Source organism: Phaethon aethereus (assembly GCF_964289735.1).
Source record: "Phaethon aethereus genome assembly, chromosome: 16".
NCBI classification, from domain to species: domain Eukaryota; kingdom Metazoa; phylum Chordata; class Aves; order Phaethontiformes; family Phaethontidae; genus Phaethon; species Phaethon aethereus.
Window position 1 is genome coordinate 4,262,945 of NC_138592.1, and position 21,652 is coordinate 4,284,596.

General features: G+C 43.5%; 1 protein-coding gene across 1 annotated transcript in view; it reads right to left on the reverse strand.

Moving 5' to 3' along the window:
* The window catches only part of CDH4 (cadherin 4), a 466,276-nt gene that overhangs the window by 168,214 nt on the left and 276,410 nt on the right, over positions 1-21,652 (reverse strand). The window contains exon 3 of the mRNA XM_082007298.1: positions 10,425-10,648. Within this exon, the coding sequence (XP_081863424.1) occupies positions 10,425-10,648 (224 nt within the window). The remainder of the gene's footprint in view (positions 1-10,424; positions 10,649-21,652) is intronic.

Here is a 21,652-nt window from a genome sequence, read left to right on the forward strand (position 1 = left end):
AGTGTGTCTTAGGGTACGTTTGTCGGAGATGATTAATTTTGTAGGGCTCAACCCACAAACCAAAATGCTCTAGATTCAGCACTAAAATATATTATTCTTGCACTTGGAATAAAAAGTACCTGCGATCGGAGGAGAGGTAATAAGGCTTTTATTTCCCAAGTATCAAAATTATTTACGATTTAACCTGTGTTTTATTTATATGCCAGTCTTGTTATTTTCATAGGATCTTTAACACTTCACACTAGACATTTTTCAGGAAAGTAACACTCCACTTGCTTTGTTTCTAGTGTCACTCCTAGGGTTTAACTGAGGCAACGTGTTTTTAATATATTTTTATCAAGAGAAAGGGATGGACAAAGCCACCTTTAGTCCGTTGCTCAAACATATTCCCCTTCATCTCCTATATCAATACGCATTTTGAAAACTGGTACCATTTTTTTGCCAAGGAAAAAAAAATCTACTTAAAAATATTTAATCTGAAGCATTTCTGCTTGTTTCCATGGTAGCTGCGGAAAGGACAGCAGAAAATGATATTTACCAAACAGAAAATAAGACAATGAAAATATAGCTTAGTTCTTTAACAAAGAGAACATGAGCGCACTGCAAAATAAACATTTGCATGAATTCTGTTCTAAGGAGACAACATTTTGCTGACAACAGGGACGACAGTGGAGGACGAATGAGCCCTTTTTTCCCAAAATGCACCACTTCCCCAGTTTTTGATCTTTTAGCAGAGAGAGATATTTCATTTTGTGTTCTCATACAGTATAATGAAAGGGTTGCGGAACAAAAGGCAAATTTATTTAGTTTAGTGTAATTGATTCTTTTCTATTTAGGTCATTGCTGAATTCACCAAAGTTGGAGACGGGAAAAAAATAGTTTTAGAAAGATCAGACTTTTTTTATTTTAGACTTTCTTTTATTACAGTCGATGTACGTGAAGGTATCCTTTAGGAACCGTGCAGGTAAGGAATCCATAATCTGTTTTTCTCCTTATCCGCCTTCCAGAAATCTGTTATGACTATCTATATTAGCTCTATTTACTAATAGTTGTAAGCTGTGGCAAATTTAATCAAAGATAGCTTCATGTCACGTCCCATTACCATCACAGCATAAATTGCTATTCATGAATGATTTGTGTCGAAGTGCTCTGAAAAGTAGTGTTTTAGCAGCAAGATGTTCCAATGCGCACAGTTCTTCAGCAGGGGCATTAAATTAATGTGTTTGCAGAGAAGCCACTAATTGACAATGAGACGTGATTTTGGCAGTAGACTTCCACTTTAAAGATAATGAACAGTGTTCAGATACAGCGAACCCCCTCTGCTCCTAAAACTATACTAATAATTTCTGGTATAAACAGGAATAGAGGGAACCAATCCTGACAGGATATTTCAAGTGCCAAATCAAGCTGTTTGATCATCACGACTTACAAAAGCAAACAGTGGAATCTCAGCGTTTGTGACCTTTATCAAATCTGGCTACATACAGTCAGGAATGTTATGTTTGGTTAGGAACTCATTAAACAAAATTACCTCTCCATTTATAGAAACCATACAATTACAGTATGAAACATTTTAATTAAATCAGCTAGTTAAGCAAAAATTCATTACTTCTTTTTTTTATCAGCTAGCAGTGGGGCTGCATGGAGCAGTTCACATTAGAGTCAATTAGTAAGAAAAATTGTCAGATTTGGCAAGTGCATGAGCTTCCAGAACACATCAGCTGACAGGGAAGAAAAAGTTTGACTAAAATCTAACGGAGTTACTGCTCTCGGAGGAGGAGAATGATCCATGTAAAATGCACACACATGCACTGGCCGTGCCAAATGTCCCCATCTCCCAAGGAGTCTGTGTCAAAGCTGAGCAACCGCCTGTATGTGCACCGTTCCTTGATAGCTGAAAAATGAGGCGTGCATGCAAATTTAAGGCTGTTAGGTATCCGGCTGGCTTTGTGGACTTGGAAAATTTTATCTGATATAACTAAAATAACGCGATCGGTGTGACTGAGGAATTAGAGCGTTCCTTAGCGTTGTAGGGCTGCAAAGCAAGAAAAAAGCTGAAGAAGAGTAACAGGTAAAAGCAGGATTTTTTTAAATAGGAAGAACACAATGCTCTGGTTTGTAAGTCAGGCAGGACAAGATCCTTTCTTTACAAAAGATGTAGCAGGGCCCTCAGCGCGCCACTGTAATTAAATGCTAAGTTAAGTCTGGACTCTAGAGAAAAGAGACACCCACTAACTAGCTCTTGGCAAAACCCACAAGGTTGCCAAGAGAAGACTCTTATTTAAAACAACAAATACACGTTATTCTCCTTGATGAGAAAACCTAACAAGGTTAGTGGGCCAGATAAGGACCCTGTAGACACAGGCTGCAGTTAACATGTGAGCTTGCGCCTTGAGCCAGAACACGGCTTTTCAGGTGGCTGCTGACCAGGTGACCTCCGCTGGGACAGAGGATGTTGATTTCTCAGTACAATTGAATTAAAATTCAGAAAGCAGCTGAACTCGCCCACACCTTCTGTTTGCCTACGTGTTTGGTAAATTATCACCATTTTAAGTTGAAATCTGGGAAGTCACCAGAGCACTTCAATACGCTTTGCTTTTGTACTAGCAGAATAAGGACACCTGCAGGCACGCACGCTCACGTTCGTTACCGAGCAGACACGACATGTGAAAGGTATCTCTAAGATGAGGGAAGTTTTGGCTGGGGTGAACAGGCAGAGCTGCGTTAAAACTTATTCTGCGGTACCACACCAACGCTGATGATTAGAGAGATCTCCTGGACTGCGCACCGCTTTCAGGATTTCAAATGATGCTCTTCCTCTTCCATTCTCTGGAAGAATCACATACCAAAGCAGGTACATAAGAAATCCATTCCTTTGGTGGAACCTTTTATGGTTCACACAGGTTTCAAGCACCTGTGATACTCTTCTTGTCATTGTCAGGTGCTGAATATTACAACAATCTTCTTCAACGAACAGAAGAAGATTACATCATCCACAAAGCACAGCTCTTGATGTACTTTTCTTTCTCATTTTAAGGCTTGAACGTCTTATCCCAACATGAGAAGTTCTGATGAGGCTGTTTCCTTGTAAAGCTCCCCACATCAACTTGACCTTTTCACATTTCCTTTGTAAGATCTCATCTCACAGTCCTTCTTAGGTAGGATTGTTTAAGAAACATCTAAATTACTGTTGTATTCTGCCTTCTAGTGTTTACAAAAAGACAATTCTACCTTCAAGTTAATATTCTCACAATGGGAAGAAGGCATACACAATGCAGAACTACACGGACTTCTCAAGAGCATGCCTATTAAATTACAGAATACTGCATACTTGTCTCCTGTTCAGATACCTACAGGACAGGAATAAAGGTGGTAGATCTTGTCATATACAGTAAAAACCGCTAGCTACTGCAGCTATTAGTAACTATTAGCACTCTCATTCTGCACATATCTTGTTGAGAAAAATGTATGATATATCTGGGCTAGCAAGCTGAGTTCTTCTACCCCGACAAAATTTCTAACAAATAATTTGAAAAATTGTTCCAAAACACATTTCTCTTGCTTCTAGAACTCAGTCTACTACAATTGTTCTTCATCACAGAAAGAAGCAGGAGCAAATCTACCCCTTAACACGCCTGTGAAAAATTTTAGTCTCATTTTATTTTTCTAAAGCCATGAGGTTCAAAAGATACATGAATTAAAATAATCATAATGAATTAAATGTAACAATACTCCTTCTCTCCATAACGCCTGCAAGTGAAAAGATCACAGGAGATTTAAGAGATCACAAGCACCACTGCTCCTTCAGCACAAAGCAAAGTAATTCATGCTGGTACTTCTCTCCCCAGTGCTAGCGTGTGAGTTTGCCCTTTCAAGTTATCCTTTGGTTATTTCAAGAGGCTCTTGAGAAAAGACTGTTCTTCTTTTATTCCCTAATTCTGGAGTGCACCTAAGCAAATGCTTAAATTTGAACACGCGAACACATTCAATTTATCTCCATTTGCATGATGAAATTGAAGTGCCTGCTTAAATGCTTTGCTTGGACGGAGACTGTTTGAAATCCCACTCCTCGCTGGTGGCCACGAGAGCCCGCTCAGCCCACCCGGCCACGCCGCATGCCCGCGCCGGGCTGGCTCTCCTCGCTCCTGCGGCTGGCGGTGCCGAGGGGACAGAATGGGACCCAGCTGCACTACCGCGAACGGCTGGGTCGAAGAAAAGGTAGATGGCACTCACAGCCCCTAAAAAATGTCTGTTTTAATGGATGTGCCTGCATGAAGCAATTTTTGTCTTTTCTCGAACTCATGTTTACATGCAACTGTCAAGGGATTACCATGGCAATGAAGGTTTTTTTAGGAGATTCAGTCCAAAAAATTTTTTGGAAGTGGCAGTCAGACTTCAGCAGTTAACAACAAAGAATGTGAAACCGGGGGTCAAAGGCTTTGATCTCGCAAGGGCAAAGCACACATCACAGGCAGGCGGTAAGCAGCAGTCCAAGCCTTTTGTTTTATCAGAAAAAACTTATTTCTGCGTAGGCAGTTCAATCCTAAGGACTTCTTTTTGTTGAAGGAAGACAGATCTGCAGTGAATTTCACTTACGGATGATCTTTCGAGTACAGCTTTGAGCCTGACCCTTGGTAAGATGCTGAGTATTTAAGAACTAAATGCAGCAAGTGCAGCGCTTGGAAACTTCCCATAGTGGGCTGATTTTCCAAGGCAATGAGCACCTGTATGTCAAATCTTATCTTGGTTTCAGTGCCAGGCAATGTGATTCAACACACCTGAAAATGAGGCCAAGTTAAGTTCACGTGTTTTCACAAACAGCACTTTCATCCCATGTGATGATGAAATGCTAGATGCTCAAATACACTTAAGCATGAGGTCAGACAAGGTCACTTGATGCATCTTCATTAGACTTCCACAATTAACATGAGGAGTCTCACTGGTAACAATTATACGACATTAATTTATAGGTCATCCTCTTTCTGATCTTTTCCACTGATCTGATTTGCTAAAACCCCAAACAATGTCTCACAAGTTCCCCAAAGAAACCAGAAATCTCTGTATCTACCCGCACTGACCGTGATCAGTCAAGGCCTTGTTTCACTGATGAGGGTACGGAAATAGAAATGATGCCGGCTGCTGTTTTACTGGACTTAGTTACTCCCCAGAGGCAGGCAAACAGGACAGCCCCAGCATAACGACCCAGTACTTAAAATGTGCATAAATACGGCCAGAAAAAGGCAGAATGATGAATACAGCCCCGTTTCTTCAGTCCCTCTCTAGGGATAACACAGTTTGATGGGGCAAACTCCATCACCCTGATGTCATATATAATATCTCATCCCAATGCAAGGGAAGGAAGGAAAGTGAACAAATGCGGCGGCTCTTTTTCCAGGTTTTTCCAGGTGCACCCACTTAAGAGCATCAGGAAGACCAGGAGCACTGGAAGCACAACTCCCACTTCAGCTGTCATTTTCTTCCGTCAAGGGAAGGCTACATCTTCATCGCTCCCAGGCCTCGCGCAGAGCGTCCTGGCCAGCACAATAAGCGAGGTCATAAACAAGATCAGTGCTGAATAAGCCTTTCCTTGCCCAGAGACCTTTGTATTTGTGATCAGCAATAAAAGGCTGTACTGGAATTGAAAATCTCAGCCAGGTAAAATGCCAGAGATGATTATTTAAAGGCTTTAAATAAAAAGACGTCTGGCTCTAAGAATCAGCTTTTCACATTCATATTGTACGGCTGTGGACTCATACCTGGGTTATGAAAGAAGCCCAAAATAAGATGAGACACAATAAAACACAAGCTGGGCTTCAGCGAGGATTGATTTCTGATGGTAGTTCTCAATGTTTTAAACACTAGCTGCATACCCATATATTTGCAAGATTTTAATTGCACACTTCCCAGTGATTTAACATTGCAAAAATTTACATACTTCCATGCTCAGAATTTGAGATGCTGAAGACAATGAGAAATAAACAGGACTCGAAGAAAACAACATTTTTTTTTCTAAAATAAGTCACCGGCAGCAGATGACTGACATCCTACATGTACTGAATATATCCTGTATCTCCAAGCTCTTTTGCTGTGAATTGCTTTCTATGCCGTATTTCTATGATCCTGATTTTACCTCATGAGGTGAGAAGTACAGAAAAATACATAAACTAATAAAGTAGAAAATTTGCCAAACATGCCTCAACATGCTTAGACACATAGAAGCACTGAAAACTAAAGAAAAGATCAATATGAAAGAGTGGGCCAGAACTTCAGATGGGACAAGCCGACACAGGGAATGGAGGACGCTGGTTAGGAAGGAGCGACAAGGAGGAGCTCGGACTGTATGGACACAGAGGGTAGTGTGGGGAGTGATGGACAAATGGTACACATCCATCCATGTACTCAAGGAAGACTTGAGTTTCCGCAGCCAAGAAACAGAGGACACTGTGAAGACTTCAGCAATGACACTGTTCACAAACAATCTTCATTTTTAGACTTTTGGTTACATCAATATCCAATTGTTAGAAATAATAGCATGCACTCTCAGAAAAGAAGACATTGCACTGCTCATTCCAGATAAGTGAAGGCTGGCTTTACTTTTTTTTCTTCTGGAGCATTATCCCACTCAAACTCATCTTTCATAAATGCTGACACAAGCTACAAGGTCTTTATATTATTTCATAAGAGCCTTTTTTTCTTTTATTTTCTTTCTTTTGCTCCTTTTTTCCAAATTATACCCATAGGTCCGATTGATACTTTCAATTGCAACAAGAAGCAGCCAGACAAAAACAGTACAAGAAACTTTATCTTAAGTATTTATTGTTATGCTAGAATATCACTCAGTTTCCTCTGGGGTAATTCAGCACTCCTGTGGGAAATATGTGACCTCATTTGCATTTTCTAATTGAATTGCTATCAGGTTTCCTGCAAGACTGAACAAAAAAAGTTCCTAGAGTTACTAACACCACTTGTATTAACCAGAAAAAAGTTTACATTCAAGTGTTTGCTAGAGAGGAGGTGAAAATGTATGCTTCGTGTATCATAAAATACATTTTAAAAATATTTACCTTCTTTGCTATCATTTCATCCTACTAGCATTAAACTTTAAAGCAGTAGATAGAATTCTTTTGTTACAGTGGTTGCCAGTGAAAATTTGCAGATTTGCCCAGGTTATTCAGTTATCTAAAGCAATTAGCACATTTATAAGGCCAACACTAGGAAGGAGGAGAAACTGTCATTGTTCTGGGTCACTCACCGTTAAAATGTCAGCTTGCATCGAGAGTAACGGCACAGCTGTGGGATCCGAGGCACAGGTATAGACAGCAAAACCTCCGATTTTGCAATGAAAGCACACAAGGGGATGACTATCCCAACAGGAGCCATCCTGAACTAATCTGCCACCCTGAAAGCATGCTGGCCACCACCAAAGCTCTCCCAGCCCACTACGCAGATTTCCAGTCTTATATATCGTGATAACAAAGGCTCCCAAACCCCAAGGTTCATGTACCAAGGGGTTTACCCTCTGGCCCCCCTGGGAAGCAGACCACTGCCTCCGTTCTGCAGGCAGGCTACAGGAGACCGGCTTTGCCCCCCGCAGAACGCACCAGGGGTTGCAGCAGAGCAGGGACCTCACTGCTGGTCCCCCGTGACCTCAGCCAGTACCCAAACAATGCCGACTTCTCCCATAACATTTATTCTGTATTAACCTCCATAATAAGCCAAATGTCTAATAATGGCCACTCCAGGAAGGCTAATGACGTTTTCATGAAGCTTTAAATCCATGGACAATTGAGAACTGAAGTCTGATTTATCCATTCAGGGGGGATTCAGAGGGGCAGCAAGATTCCCGTCCCGCAGTGGGGCTGTCCCAGCCGAGGGCCATCAGCCACGGAGAAGCCTACAGAAACAGAGAGGATGGGCAAGCAAAGCAGAAGGACTTGTTTGTGCTGTAGGTGCCAGCGAACAGAGACCAGTAGGTGCGGTAAGGCAAATTTCACGCTAATTATTTTTAATGTCTGGGAGCTGTTCAGCATTTTCACAATATCAGTCACAATTTTACAAAGTAGAATAGAAATGGATGTATGCGCCAAAAAGGAGAACCGGTCTCTCTCCCTTTCTCACATCAACTCCTTCTTTCTCTCCCTACCGTATTTTCCGTCTCCATACCCTGAATATAACACAATAGTCTGAAATGTCTTTAAAAAAATTACGTGGTTCTGAGTTGTATTATACAATACAAAACCAAATGTGAAATCTGTTTCTAGTAAAAGCCATGAAATGTAGTATACTAGGGTCATGGCCTGAAACACATTGAACTGGATATTGTTAGATTTTGGGGTTTTTTTTTAGCATAAACACTAGTATTTTTAAAAATAATCTTATAATCATATTTATTTCCTTAGTAAACAAAGGATTATTTTGCTTGCAAAAAGCACAAGCATTTAAATAAAACACAAGTCGGATGCCTGCTATAGGGACCCACGATAAAACTGTGTATGACCTTGTCATTAGTCTTGTTTTCCATATTTTTCCAGCCTCAAACTACACACTAATAAGGTTTTTAGAAAGGAGGGATATGAATTTTAAAAAGCTTAGCTCTCTCTGTTTTGAACCAGAGTTCAGCTTACATTAACATTAGATGAATTTTCAACCAAATATTGTACTAAAACAAAAATGTGTGCTCATTCAGTTTTCTTTCTGCTACGCTGAGAAGAAATCTAAAGCAGCATATAAGACACCTTACTTTGTTCCTTCAGTATCTAATTACTTTCAGAAGGAAGTAGTATTTCTTTGGTTAGAAAATGGCAAATATGTTGACATAACATACAGGGCTTAATTTTATCTTGCAAAAGCCAGCGCCCTACTGAAGAGCAGCAGAGGTGTATTCGTACAACTCTAAGCCATGCAAAACCTCAGGGGCCAGCCCACTGGGCACCTGCTAGATTTAAGTCTCTCCAAGTCTTTTCCTTCTTGTCTCACACGTGGCAGAAATTCTCCCAAATGGCACAGACTCGCATGGTGGCATTCTGACAATACGGCGCAGAAAGTCTCTCCCTCTCTCCTCCCTCCTTCCCTGCCCTCTCTGCCCACGCACCGCAGAAAAGAGGAAAGGAGAAGCCAGTCTTGCTATTTTGACAGTTATTGTGGTGCATTAATCCAAACTACAGCCACGGCCAAGTGACCTCGCCTGTCTCTGAACTGGCCATGACTGTTCCCCAGTGACACACACCTTCATCCTTGCTCTGCAGGTCTTCAAGATCCAGCAATAAATCAGGCTCTTCAGCCAATTTCCTGCCAAATCCTGCTTAAATGTAACCATCCAACCATCACAGAATTGTTTTTTTTTGAGTAGGCGCCAGACAATATAACCGCATTTACTCAGTGTAGCATAGGATCTTCAGCCCAGACTAACACTGAAAAGGAAGGAGGAGAAAATGAAAGAGTGGAGAACTGCTGCTGCCAAAGATGATATGGAAGAGGTGGGACAGAGACGGCTGCTCAAGGAGCAGACCAGAAGAAACGTGTTTTCAGGGAGCAGTCCCCAGTCACAACGGCACTGTGCAGCCCACCGCTGTACTGAACTGGCCCAATACTGTGCTCAGACTGCTGGGCAGGGACGGAACCTTCCTGCTCTTCAGCTACGTGTGTGAAACTAAAAAAGAAAGCAAGCATCCGTAACCTTCTGTCTGAAGTACTGAATGGTGCTGGTTTTTCATTCTTCAGCTGTGGGGAAGGGAAGACGCTGGCATTGAGTGGAGGGGACGTTTGCCACCGCGGTGCCACGCTGTGCGTCGCTGCCCCGCTGGCCTGTGCCGCACGTGAGGCAGCAGCAACGCTCCCCGTCCTCGCTGCACCGGAGGGAACAAGCCTGAATCTCCTCTCTGGAAGCCCCCCACAGAGCTGCAGGGCCCTGCAGACGGCTTGTGGGAAGAAAGGAATCACTGTGAAAACCAGGCAGACCCTTCGCAGCACGGCAGCAGCAGCCAGCGCGCGACTCCAGGTCTACGCTGTCACAAAAGAAATCTGAACTTAACCTCGTATTTCTCAAGCAGATGGTTGCCTTTGACTCCTGAGAGAGGAAGGCACTCTTCATTTGCAGGTTTTATTTCGAGTCCAGAGAGTATTATCAGTGAGATGCAAACACAAGGTATATAACCTGCAGTACCTAACAGAGCCATGCGGTCACTTAAAAATACAAAATTATGAACTTGCAGAACACCTTCCTCACTGATGAACTTAAATTATTTCTGTCAGAGACAATCGAGGATCACTTGCAAGAAAGTTGCTGCTGCCACTTGTGGCGTTTTCTACCCAGACACTTCCTCCGGCAACACAAACAATCCGCCACCGCCTGTAACTTTTAAGGGTTTGGGGAACTCAGGCGAAGGAAGAACGAAATAAAAAAAAGAGCTTTGAAAACATCTTACCTTGTGCCCATTGTGTTGTGACTTCTCTGCCACCAGAAACCTGACGGTGGCCTCCCATCTGCCCAGGGTCTGGGGATCCCACGCGGTCACCAGCAGGACCAGCTGCTTCGAGGGCATCTGCAGCTGGCGGGCAGCATACACGGTCCCGTCCGCCCTCGCCTTGAAGTCCAGGCTGTTGGTTTCATACCGAACTCCCTTGTTACCGGCACAGTTATTAAATTTTACTAGAACAGAGAGCAAGAGATGGAAAGAACATGTGAGATAGGCGTGATAAGGAAAGCAATCAAATACAAGTTTCAGACATTTAATTTTCACTGATGTCTTCTATATCTCTAATAACCATCAAGGAAATGATTTAACTGTTTCTTCGACCTTTCAGGAGTGCTCTTGTGCTTTATCTCCGTTCCCCAGGGAAGAAGTTGTAAGCCATTTTTAAAGTATTTGATACAGTTTCATTAGATCTCAAACACAGCTGTTCCCCATTTCTACAAGTGGATTTCTCCCTTGTCGCCATTATCTTTTAAATTCGACTGGAGTCTATTACCCACACTGTGGGTATTTTTTTTGCACGAAATGTTCTCCATTTCCCTAACCCTTCAATAACCCACTTACCAGATAGCCTATTTGCACATTCTTAACTGAAATTCAAAAGCCCATAACAATTCCATTATCAGAAATATAAAAACAAAAAATTAAACAAAGAAAAAAAAAAATTAAACTGTTCTGCGGATCGCATTCACTGCTGGAACCAGACCCCCCCCCAACCAGAGCTGCAATCCCACCCTGGCCGACCCTCCACACGTTAACAGCTAATGCAAAGAGGAACTGTAAAACTTCGCTTCACAAACCACGACGTGTCATTTAAAAGCCTACACTGTCAGATCAAAGCTCCCCAGTTGCTGATATTTTTATTTTCAGTGTTTTTTTGGTCAAATTCTTTCAAAGTCTAGTTTGAAAACTGTTTTTATTGGTATTATGAAATGTGTCACATACATTAAGCTGGAAAAAACCCAAACTATTATATGACAAAATTGACAAATCTGATAGAAATTGAACCTGCAGCTAATCACATGGGAAACAAAACACTTTCTGCCATTCGAGTAATCCACGGGGCGGAACACACATGTGGTGAAGGAAAACATATTGTGCCCGTAAAAACATCTCAAGCGAGTGAGAATGGATACACAGCTTTCTAGCTAGGATTGCCAGACGAGTTCTCCCGCTGCGGCTTCCCAGAGCTTCGCAGCGATGCTCCTCACCTGCCTCCGGGCAACCTGCTAGTCCCGGGCTGATGCAGGTTAGGCGGGCACGGCATTTTTGCACAAGAAGAGCAAGGTCAGGCGAGTCCCACCTGGACTGGCCATGGTGGGAGGAGAAGGCATGCCGTGGCACGCCAGGCGAGAGGAGCTCCGGGGCCAGTTGTACCCGGGCCGTCCGCTTCCCCCCGTACCACAGCTGACTGCTTCTGCAGTGCTGCTTCGAGCTGCATCAGGGACCGATCTGGATTATAATAAAGACATCCGAGGGACGGCACAGGCGACGAAAAAACACAGGCAGGAAACTGCTCAACCAGTCCTGCTGCCGAAGCCCCTGCTGCCATCCCACTACGGAGAAATGAGGAGCAGCCTGCAGTGCGGGAAGGGAAAACCCACCCGCTCCTTCACCGACCTGCACCGCTCAATAATCGCAGTGCTGTGATCATGTCAAAAAAGCATTTTACAAAGGCTTTCCATGCTATACATTTATTTAGACCACATTCGTACATTTTTATGTGCGTGTGGTGGGAACCGTTACCTAATGCTCCAGTAATTATTGGGCACAAACAGCAAATGTCACACATTGATTTATAAAAAAAAGATGAATAAAGTTACCTAGTATATAAAAAAAAAAAGTGGGTAATGCTTTTAAGGAGTTTCAGAGACTACACCATTAAATTCTCGTTTAATCTGGAATCCAGGGAAAACAAAAGCTCCTCAGTTTTGTTTTGGAAAGTGGGGGTTTGCCCATCTTTACTTTTCACTGTAGCTCAGACTGCAGCAAATAACCTCCACACCTATCTCACCTGAAATGCTTTAGCTGAGGCATTTCACCAGTTACCTCTGCTTTCTACCTCCGGAAGTGTAACAACTGTTTTTCAACGTAATAGGAAGCCGCATCTCCTGCAGTACTCACAGTTTAGATGAGACTTTGGTTACCATCTTTTTAAGGGACAGGGCATTACTTAATTGCTACCTTGACCACGCTTTGAAGCTCTTGGCACACTTGCTTTCAGTCACTGAGTATCAGAGCACAGGGTAAATATTCAGCAGCCTGGAGGGGGGCATCCCTGTCTTAAAAAAGTGAGACTTCCATCCAGTTAAACAAAGAAAGAAGAAAGCCTACGGGACTCAGTCTTCCGTAGTTCCCAGAAAGCTAGGAATTATCTCCAACTTCGAAGCTCAGATGTACAAATTGGAAGCTAAACTTAAAAAAAATGCACGACTCTGTTGAGGCTTCAAACTTCAGCGTCGTCAGAGCTGGAGCCCGGGCCCTTCTGGAGGTGCCGTGTGCCATGCAGCACACAGGCCATCCCACCCAAACCCAGCCAGTGCTGAGGGCTACCGGCTCACGCCAGCAAGCCGACGCTCTGGCCTTGAGGTCAACTGGCACACAGCAGCTCATCTCCTGAAGGCCAAAATTTCTTATCCCCCAAAACAAGGTTTCAGTTCGAAACGGCCTGCTGGGGACAACGCATGGTCAACACTCATTCCAAAACTCTGCGCTGCTACCATCAACCTGACCTAGCGGGCAACCCCAGGTCAGTTCTCAGACCCAAGCCAGGCCCTGCTCGCTTTAACAGTAAAGGCACAGCTTTTAGACTAGACTGAAAAATAAAAATTCATGAAAGCACTGAAGGAGGTTAAACACACACGCAGTTTGGTGGCACCTACAAGAACCAACGCTGCACACCCAGCGAAAGCGGGATGGCCTCAGAGACCTGCGGGCAGGCTGGCGCTGCCCGGGGAGATCCCCCGCGGCCCTGGGGACCACCCGGCGGCGAGATCTCCTGCACCTCTCAGGCATTTCTGCGCATCGCCCCCACATTCACAGCTATAATAAATCAGTGTGAACGCATTGCGTGCTTCGCCGCTAATACGTTCTTCATTTTCAGCTCCACGCCGTCAGCGCTGTCAGAAACGCGGCGCGGCCGGTGGCGTACACTGCGCTCCCCTGCTGTACAACGGCAACGCGAAAAGCGAGTGCCACCCGCACCTCCTGCAGCACCCACGTACCGTATACAGAGACACTTGAAGAAGAGAGAAAGGAGCGATGACTGCACATTAAAAACAATTCAGAGCTTGCTTTGATTTTATTGAGATTAAAAGAAAGCCCTACAGTGTGTTAGTAATCTGAGAGGAAAAAAAATTAAAAACCCCTTCCTATAGGTGTACGTAGCGATTTCAGTATCCAAAGTACTTAAACATCTGCTTAAGACACAGCGCATGGCTCCAATATGCTGCTCCGGTGTCGTATGTCACTTGTGTCGACTTTTATGCTCCATTATCTAAAAATGGCTACCTCTTAGACAAAGTCCCTCTGTGACTCGCTAATTACTTCCATTACTTTAAAGCAAACTTGACTAGAGACAGAGAAAATCCTGGGAGAAATTAAATCTAATTTTTTAAACAAGCAACGTCTCTGCTCCACGTTGCTCTTCTCAGGTAGCACAGGTAGGTGAATGCTCAGCAGTGAATTAACACAGCCAGCTCCTCTCCGAAGAGCCCTTAGGAGCTGCGAACACAAAAAGGTTTCAAGGACGTATGGATTCCATAACGTTCGGTCGCTAGAGGTATCGCACCTCGCACAGCTGCCCGAACAGCAGCGAACGGGCCACGGCTCACCCGAGCGGCGTTGCAGAAGGTTTCAACCACACAGGGGAGACAATTCAGCAGCTCATCAGGGCTTGAATGTCGGGGAGCAGCACGGTCAGCCGCGCGCGGGCATAGCTGCTGCTGCTGCTGCTGCTGCTGCTGCTGCTGCAGGCGCCGTCTGTGCACGGCGCAGCAAACGCGCCTGCAACGCGGCACGGACGAGCTGCCGGCGCTCGCGCCACACGGCTGCAGGATGCTCGCTCGAAACCCTGTGCTCATCCTCCTTGCTGCCCGGCAAAAATGATGCCTTGGGATGTTACGTGACTACTGAGATGCACTGTTTTATACATGCATACACACATATACATCATATATACATCATATATACATCATATATATAAAAATATATTTTTATATTTTATGCATATAGGTTTGGGAAAAAAATCAAACTATTGTTGTATAATAAATAACATAGCTCAAGGAAAGAAGATCTTGTCCGTATTTTCAAATTCCACCTCCTACCTCTACTCTTTGCTCTCATGGAAACAGAAATTAAAATTTCATTCAATGGCAGAAAACTTTTCCTTTTTTCCCCCCTTTTTCTCCTTTAGAAAGCTGTAAGTCCATGTAATTTGCAGTTGATGCAACTCTTGACTTTAAAATAATTTAATAAATAAACAAACAAACATTGGCTCTGTTTACTAGACTTAGATCTCTCTGTGGACACAAATCCATCTTTCTTTGACCAGTTTGAAGTCTAAACAACACTGGATGAATTTAACATTCAAAAGCTGCAGCATCAGTAATTAGGATTTCAGATAAACAGCAGAGCCACACATCTATCATTTTTACAGGATGGTAAAAAAAGAAAACTTTTTTTAATATACTCTGGAAAGATGTTCAGTGATGCTTATCGAAAGCTTATGCTGAAAACAGCATCAAATGCCTGATGAAAAGAACACCAAGAAGGCACCCTCATTAGCAGGCTTTTAGGTTTAACCCTTTACCCTCATCATTTTTAATTGCTTCTCTATGAAAGGAGGAACTATGACAATTTGATATGCTGAAACAGGTATTGAGTGATGGGCAGAGAAGCTGCAGGAGCCTGCAGCAAACTGCTGGGCATCTGAGAAAAAAAGCGCTATTTTTCTTCAAAAAAGACACAGGGTGAAAAAATTCAACAAGTTTTGCAGTGTTCCCTTTTATTATTTAGCTTGTTAAGCTAGCTGGACAGAGTCAAACGATCAAGTGAAGATCTTGAAAGATGTACGAATACGCTGAACTTCCTTGCCCCTCAAATGTCTGAGAAATATATTGGATTTAATAGGAGTATAAATGGTATAAACCAAAGAATTCACTTTAAGCCTTATCCTTCTGGATTCTCCCTTAACTTCTCCTAGTCCATTAAAAAGTGCCCCCTCTGGCAAGCGGCACAGGGCTGGAAGAGCAGGAGGGATAGTATTTATTAGGATATACCTCCTGGCGGGACGTCGTCCCACAGTTCAGGATACCGGTCCCTTCAGGACTCTGCTTTTCGCCATGGTTTTGAGGATTACCGCTGCGAAGACGTTTCTTCCCTGATGAATTTCAAAGCAGCAAATACACACCGCTATTTACAGCAGGATCCTGTCTGCTTTTCAAGTCGTCTCTCTTGAACAGCTCCCTTTACACGCGGCGCGGCTGCGATAAACCTAAGCTGCCAAATCCACCCCTCGCACCACTTCTGCCAACACCGTTAAGATGAGGATGGCTTAACTGCAACCTTTGGAAATTTCAGATGTTCAGGCAACCTGCAGAGTCCTGAGCATGTACAGAAATGTCCCTTTTGTGTGATCTTAGCAAATAACTTGTATTCCTGCCCTGGCACTTCTGGCCCAATGCTGCAGCACGTCTGTACTCAGCCATCTTCTCAGGCTGCCGCAGGGCGGTGGCAGTCCCGGCCAGCGTTCCCACGCATGTCACCGCGTCAGGAATGAAAAATACCCAGCTTCCTCGTGGACAGGAACCTGTTGTCCAAGAATGCGCACGAAACCATTCAGTTATCCAAAAAAATGTACGTATTCCCGGGCAGCCTGTGAGTGCACTGCATTCTCACAAAACGATTTCTCCGTTCAGCGTTAATGTGAAACACAGCACGCTGTGCCTCGTTGGAAAGCTTCATTTATTTGAGAAGGTAAGTATGTAGTATAAAGTTTTACGTGACCCCATTTTCGAGGTGTCTGTCTTTATGTTCATGCAACCTCTCTGCAATTCAGTGAGAAAACGGTTTTAGAGCAGTGGGAACAAACTGCAGTCAAGTGAATTCCACACAGCCACGCTGGAAATCCCCAGCAAAGCTGGGATCTGAATCCCGAAATTCAGGCTCCCTGTTCCTCGTTCAAACTGCCCGATCACACTGTACCCACATACAGCTCAACCACATACAAGAGAAAGATTTTAAAGGGGAAAATGGACTTTCACAGGCACTTTGAAAGCCAAATGGCGGCAGATTCTCAGTCCTACAAACCACCGGTGTATTTCCAAATTAGCACCGGGTTAAAAAATTAAGAAATGTCACATGACTTACTACTTCAATTGTTTTGTAAAGTGGAGTCCTGTGATCCGATGTAGATACATGGTGGAGTTCTGGGACTAAAATACCTTGTCTACGAAAGGCTAATGCTGAAAGGAAGGCAAGAGGATTTTGCTTCTCTTGTACTAACAGGACGAAAGCACGCAGGTACACCAGGCTTCTCGACCGCTCTGGAAGAACCCGGAGACGTTGCTGTTTCTGTGTTTTGTGGAAACGAAAACCGACTTGAGCCATTCCACTTCCACGCCATACTACATACAAGTCCGGAGTCCTGCTTCTGTCCCATTCCTGCTTACAGTGAATCCCATACTATCACACAATACACAACCAGATTTGCTTCTCGCGGTTAATAAAATACTCAGAGCCCTTCTCCTTCTGTACAAAAAACCAATGCACAAATAGGAAAAAATGGTGGCTGTATAACCTGATAGAAACACTGTATAATTTTCATCCTCCCATTACTAATTTTATAGGTTACGTTTTCAACCACGTCCTCATTAAAAAATATTACATTGATAGACTCTAAGTGTGTTTATTTAGTAGTTACAGCACTGTGGGAGAACCAAACTCTACTGGTAAAAGGTAAAAACGGCAATTCAAACAACTACTTCAGAGTCTAATACATATATCCCTAGTGATCAACTTTAAGAGCATACAGTTCAAGAAAATGCTTTGATACAGAAAACTGTTGGAGATAAATGGATGTATGTTGGTTGGTATATGAATGTATATAAAAATATGCATGCCCACACCCTCGGCTTCACAAAGCACTGAGAATTCATTAAGTGCTCACAGAGTAAAAAACAAAAATAATGAATAAGTTAGGAAAATTAATGAACTGCCCCACAGTCTATCATCTGCTGAAAATATTTAGCATGATTTAGCATGTTCTTAATGTTATTTTCTTCCGATTAATGGTACAGAAATCTGCTGCAATTTTACCCATTTTCCATATCTCAGGACAATGTGAAACATTACATCCAATTTTCCAGCGCATTATTTATGGTCTCTGAGCTATGACTGCTAATATTTGCCTTACTGGAATAATAATAAATTACCATAACAATTTACCATATGTAATTATGTTAAACAAAATCTTTCTTTATTTATCTTCCTGTAATCTTCAGTTACAGTGAATCCTCCTATACGGAATATGCAACAATACAACATTCACGACATTGCCAACCTGTGATACGCTTGTTAGAAGTGACTCCATGTGCTAGTCAACTGGCTACACCTCTGAATCAGCAAACGAGTAGCAATCTGTTTCCAGCAGCAAGTAAGGTAGATTTGAAATGGCACATAAAAGCAAAATTTTTAATTTCCCCACTTTAAATTCCAGAGCTCAACCCCCTCCATGATCAAATTATCCACGCAGGTTTTGGGCACACACTAGCAAACTCCTAAGCATCTCATGTTCATTTGCAGGCTGGTTTGCTTGCACAAAGCCAGGACTGCCTCCAATAGGTTTTAAGGGGAAAACTGCAAGCCTTGAGCATGCACGAGTCATTCATTAAAAAAAAAAAAAATTTCTGTGGGCAGAACTACATGGAAAATTCATTTTTTCACTTCCAGAGCCACCTAAATGCTTTCAACACCTTTTCCAGCTTTATATTCACTTTTAATAGCTCTTGCTTACACAGGGTTTCTGTTTCCATGGCCAGATGAAAAGAAAAGGAACAATACCTTTCAACACACTGAGATCGGGATCCTTTAGAAACTCATTCCATCACCTGTACAGTCAGCCAGTAGCAATGAGGAGTTGAGAGTACATTAAAAAAAGATCTAAATCCCATTCAAACAAAACAAAACCAGCCCTACAGTAAACAAAACCCAATTCCCAGGCACTGCCTGCCGCCTTCATATTCCCACCAGTGCTATTTTTCATTTACTGGAAGCCAATCCAACTAAAATACATGTTTTTAAGGCAGGGAAAAAAAAAAAAGTTTCACTTTTGGTGTTGGAATTGGAGGGGAGTACAGACCCCTGGAGAGAAGGACTGTAGAACATGATAGAAAAGATGAATCACTCTGGCAGCAGTCAGCCAGCCATTAATTTTCAGCAAGCCAGGAGTTGGTCCAATTAAACCGGGCTCCTTTCTCTACATTAACATGTTTTACTCAGTTTTTTTCCGAAGCTAAAACATCAGCTCGAGACCCGAAAGGCTCTTCTGTTTAGGATCAATCAATCTACCTTGCTGCACTGTAAAACATACACTGTCAGCTCTGAGGCTAGCTCAAAAAAGAGCAACAGTGGAAAAATCTGATAAATCGACATGTTCTGGCAGTTAGTAGAGGGATTCTTCCTACACTGTCACTTATTTTTATCTGATTAGAAGCAAGTATTAGTAAAGGGAATATTCCCCTCTATTCTCTTCCCGCTATTCAGCATTGGGCTAAAGGAGGAGTCTTCTCATCCCCAATTTTCTAAATCCAAGCCAGAAGCTTCCTTGCACAAAGGCAGAGAGATACCATCCGTGTTTCAAAGGGCAGTGAGTTTGAATTGGATTTGCATGATGTGGAACTCACATCCAAGCCCCTTCTCCAGCACAGGAACACGAACCTGCATCTATTAGTGCCCCATGTTAACGACGTTATTCACTGCTCTCCACATTTTTATGCTCAGGGCTTTACTGTGGGTGCGCAACCTCACCTCTGGGTTTCCAGCACCTGCTGCTGGAAATGGGCAACAACTGCTTTATTCCAGATTTCATTGCCCATTTGAGACCCCGACGCTCTCCCTCTACCCTACTGAGACATTTCAGAGATGATTAACTAATAAATGAGCCAGGGACTGATGCCAGAGGCTGGCAAGAAGGGCACCTATAAGGTCTGAAGTCCCCTGCAAAGCAGCACCCCAAGCTGGGAGAGCTGAGAGGATCACCCCTTTCTTCGGTGAATGCCACGTAACTATGCTGTTGGCTTCCATTCTTCTTCTCAATAGACACCTTTATCCTCGGATAAAAAACCTTTCACAGTAGCTTCATTATGACAGTCCTCCTCTGTTCCTAACAGTAAGGTGGACCGAAAGCCACTGGGATGTGCAGCTGATGTTTCAGCTTCGGATTAAAAGGCTGATAAAGAGAAGCCTGGTTTGGGCAATCTTGCAAATACCAACCGCACCACACATTGCCAAATGCTGAATTTTTACGGGCAACCATTTGTTGTTCTTTGCTCTTCTTTAAATTCCATGCATCTGTAGGATAGTACTGAGATTCACTATGGCACTAATGAGATCATTTTGCAATTAAAGACTAAGTAGAAACAAACCTCTCACCACTCTACAGGAGCATTTGGGTTCTCTGATTAAGCAGCAGTAAATAAAGCTGTTTCACTCTTGGTCCTGGTGCACAGGCTTTCTATGATTAACTCTCCAAACAAGATGGACTGATTGACCCCACGGATTAATCAATGAGTTTCTCAGCTTCAGAGCAAAGTGCAAGTTGTGGGAGTTACCTGCAGTAGGATGTGTTTTAATTATTATTACTACAGCACAGAGTAAATAAATCCCAGGGCACTTTATTTGGAGGTTTTACCCTTAGCGCTAATGATTTTCACAACGCTTTCATGTCTGTCAAACTACCTACATGGGAAAAGATTTTAAACATCACTATGCATTTCTTGAGGAAAACCTACAGATTTTTTGGTAGCTTAATGTGACAATTATAAAGGGAGGAGCCTATATAATTGTAGGACAGTTTCTAGGTTACGACAGCCGCTCGCCCATCTTACCTGATGGCAGGAGCGTCCCTGGGAGACGCTACAGGGTGGCTGGGGCTGTATTTGGGAGAAGCCCCGGGTGTGCTGCACGGAGCACCCTCTCCCCAGCACTCCCGGGCAGAGGGAGAGCCCGGCGCGGCTGGTACCAGCAGCGTCCCCCCATTCGGAGCAGCGCTGGGAAGCGGGCAAGCACACACAACCCCTGCGCACCCGCAGCCACCCCTGCCAGCTCCCACCCGCCCACCAACAGCGACCGGGCGGCCCTGGGGGTATTTATTTCCTCTCCCTCACAGATCTCTCTCCAACTTGCCAGGACTGTATTTGAAAGACACAGGGAGCTGCAGGAAGATTTTAGGGAGAAAAAAAAAAGAGAGCACAGGCCATTTGCAGCTTAGGAAAAGAAGCTGAAAGAGATGCTCCAACCCCTGTGCCAGGTAGCCTCAGGCTCCTCTCTCCTCACGCTGTTCAAAACAAACAAACTCTCAACACCTAGAAACAGAGGCTGCACATGTCAGGGGAAAAAAAAATCAGACGCACCAGTAATGTCACCGAACTCCTCGTGGACTTGACTTGTGTGTGAACACTGACAACTTGGGGCTTGACTGTTCTCCTTTTCCTCAGCCTGGCTTAGGAGCAAATGTGCACTGATCCGGGGAGACGAACCACAATGCAGTAAATGAATAGATGTTCCAGGCAAGAATATTAGAAATGGAAAATTTTGTTATCTGTAAGAATCAAGGCAGGGCTACATTTAACTTGCAGCTGCCGTGCACCTCTGCTCGCCTGCCTGAACAAAAAGCAGCTGCAGTCCTTACTTTCAGCTGTAGCCTATGTTAAGTATTCAGGTTTCAAGAGAAATTAATATTATGTAGAATAAAACACTGTTTTGTACCTACTGGGTTCAACTGCTTTGACATTTGGACAAATTCAGAGAGTTTTATTTACAGATGGAGGCTCTGGATTGTGCTTCTGGCAGTTGGTCAAGCGGGAGCAGGAGAAGAAAAAGCGGCCGCGATGCCCAAGCTGCACTTGAGTGGGTGACAAATACTGGGCAAGCCAGAGATGGCCGGGCTGCGTGCTGCAGAG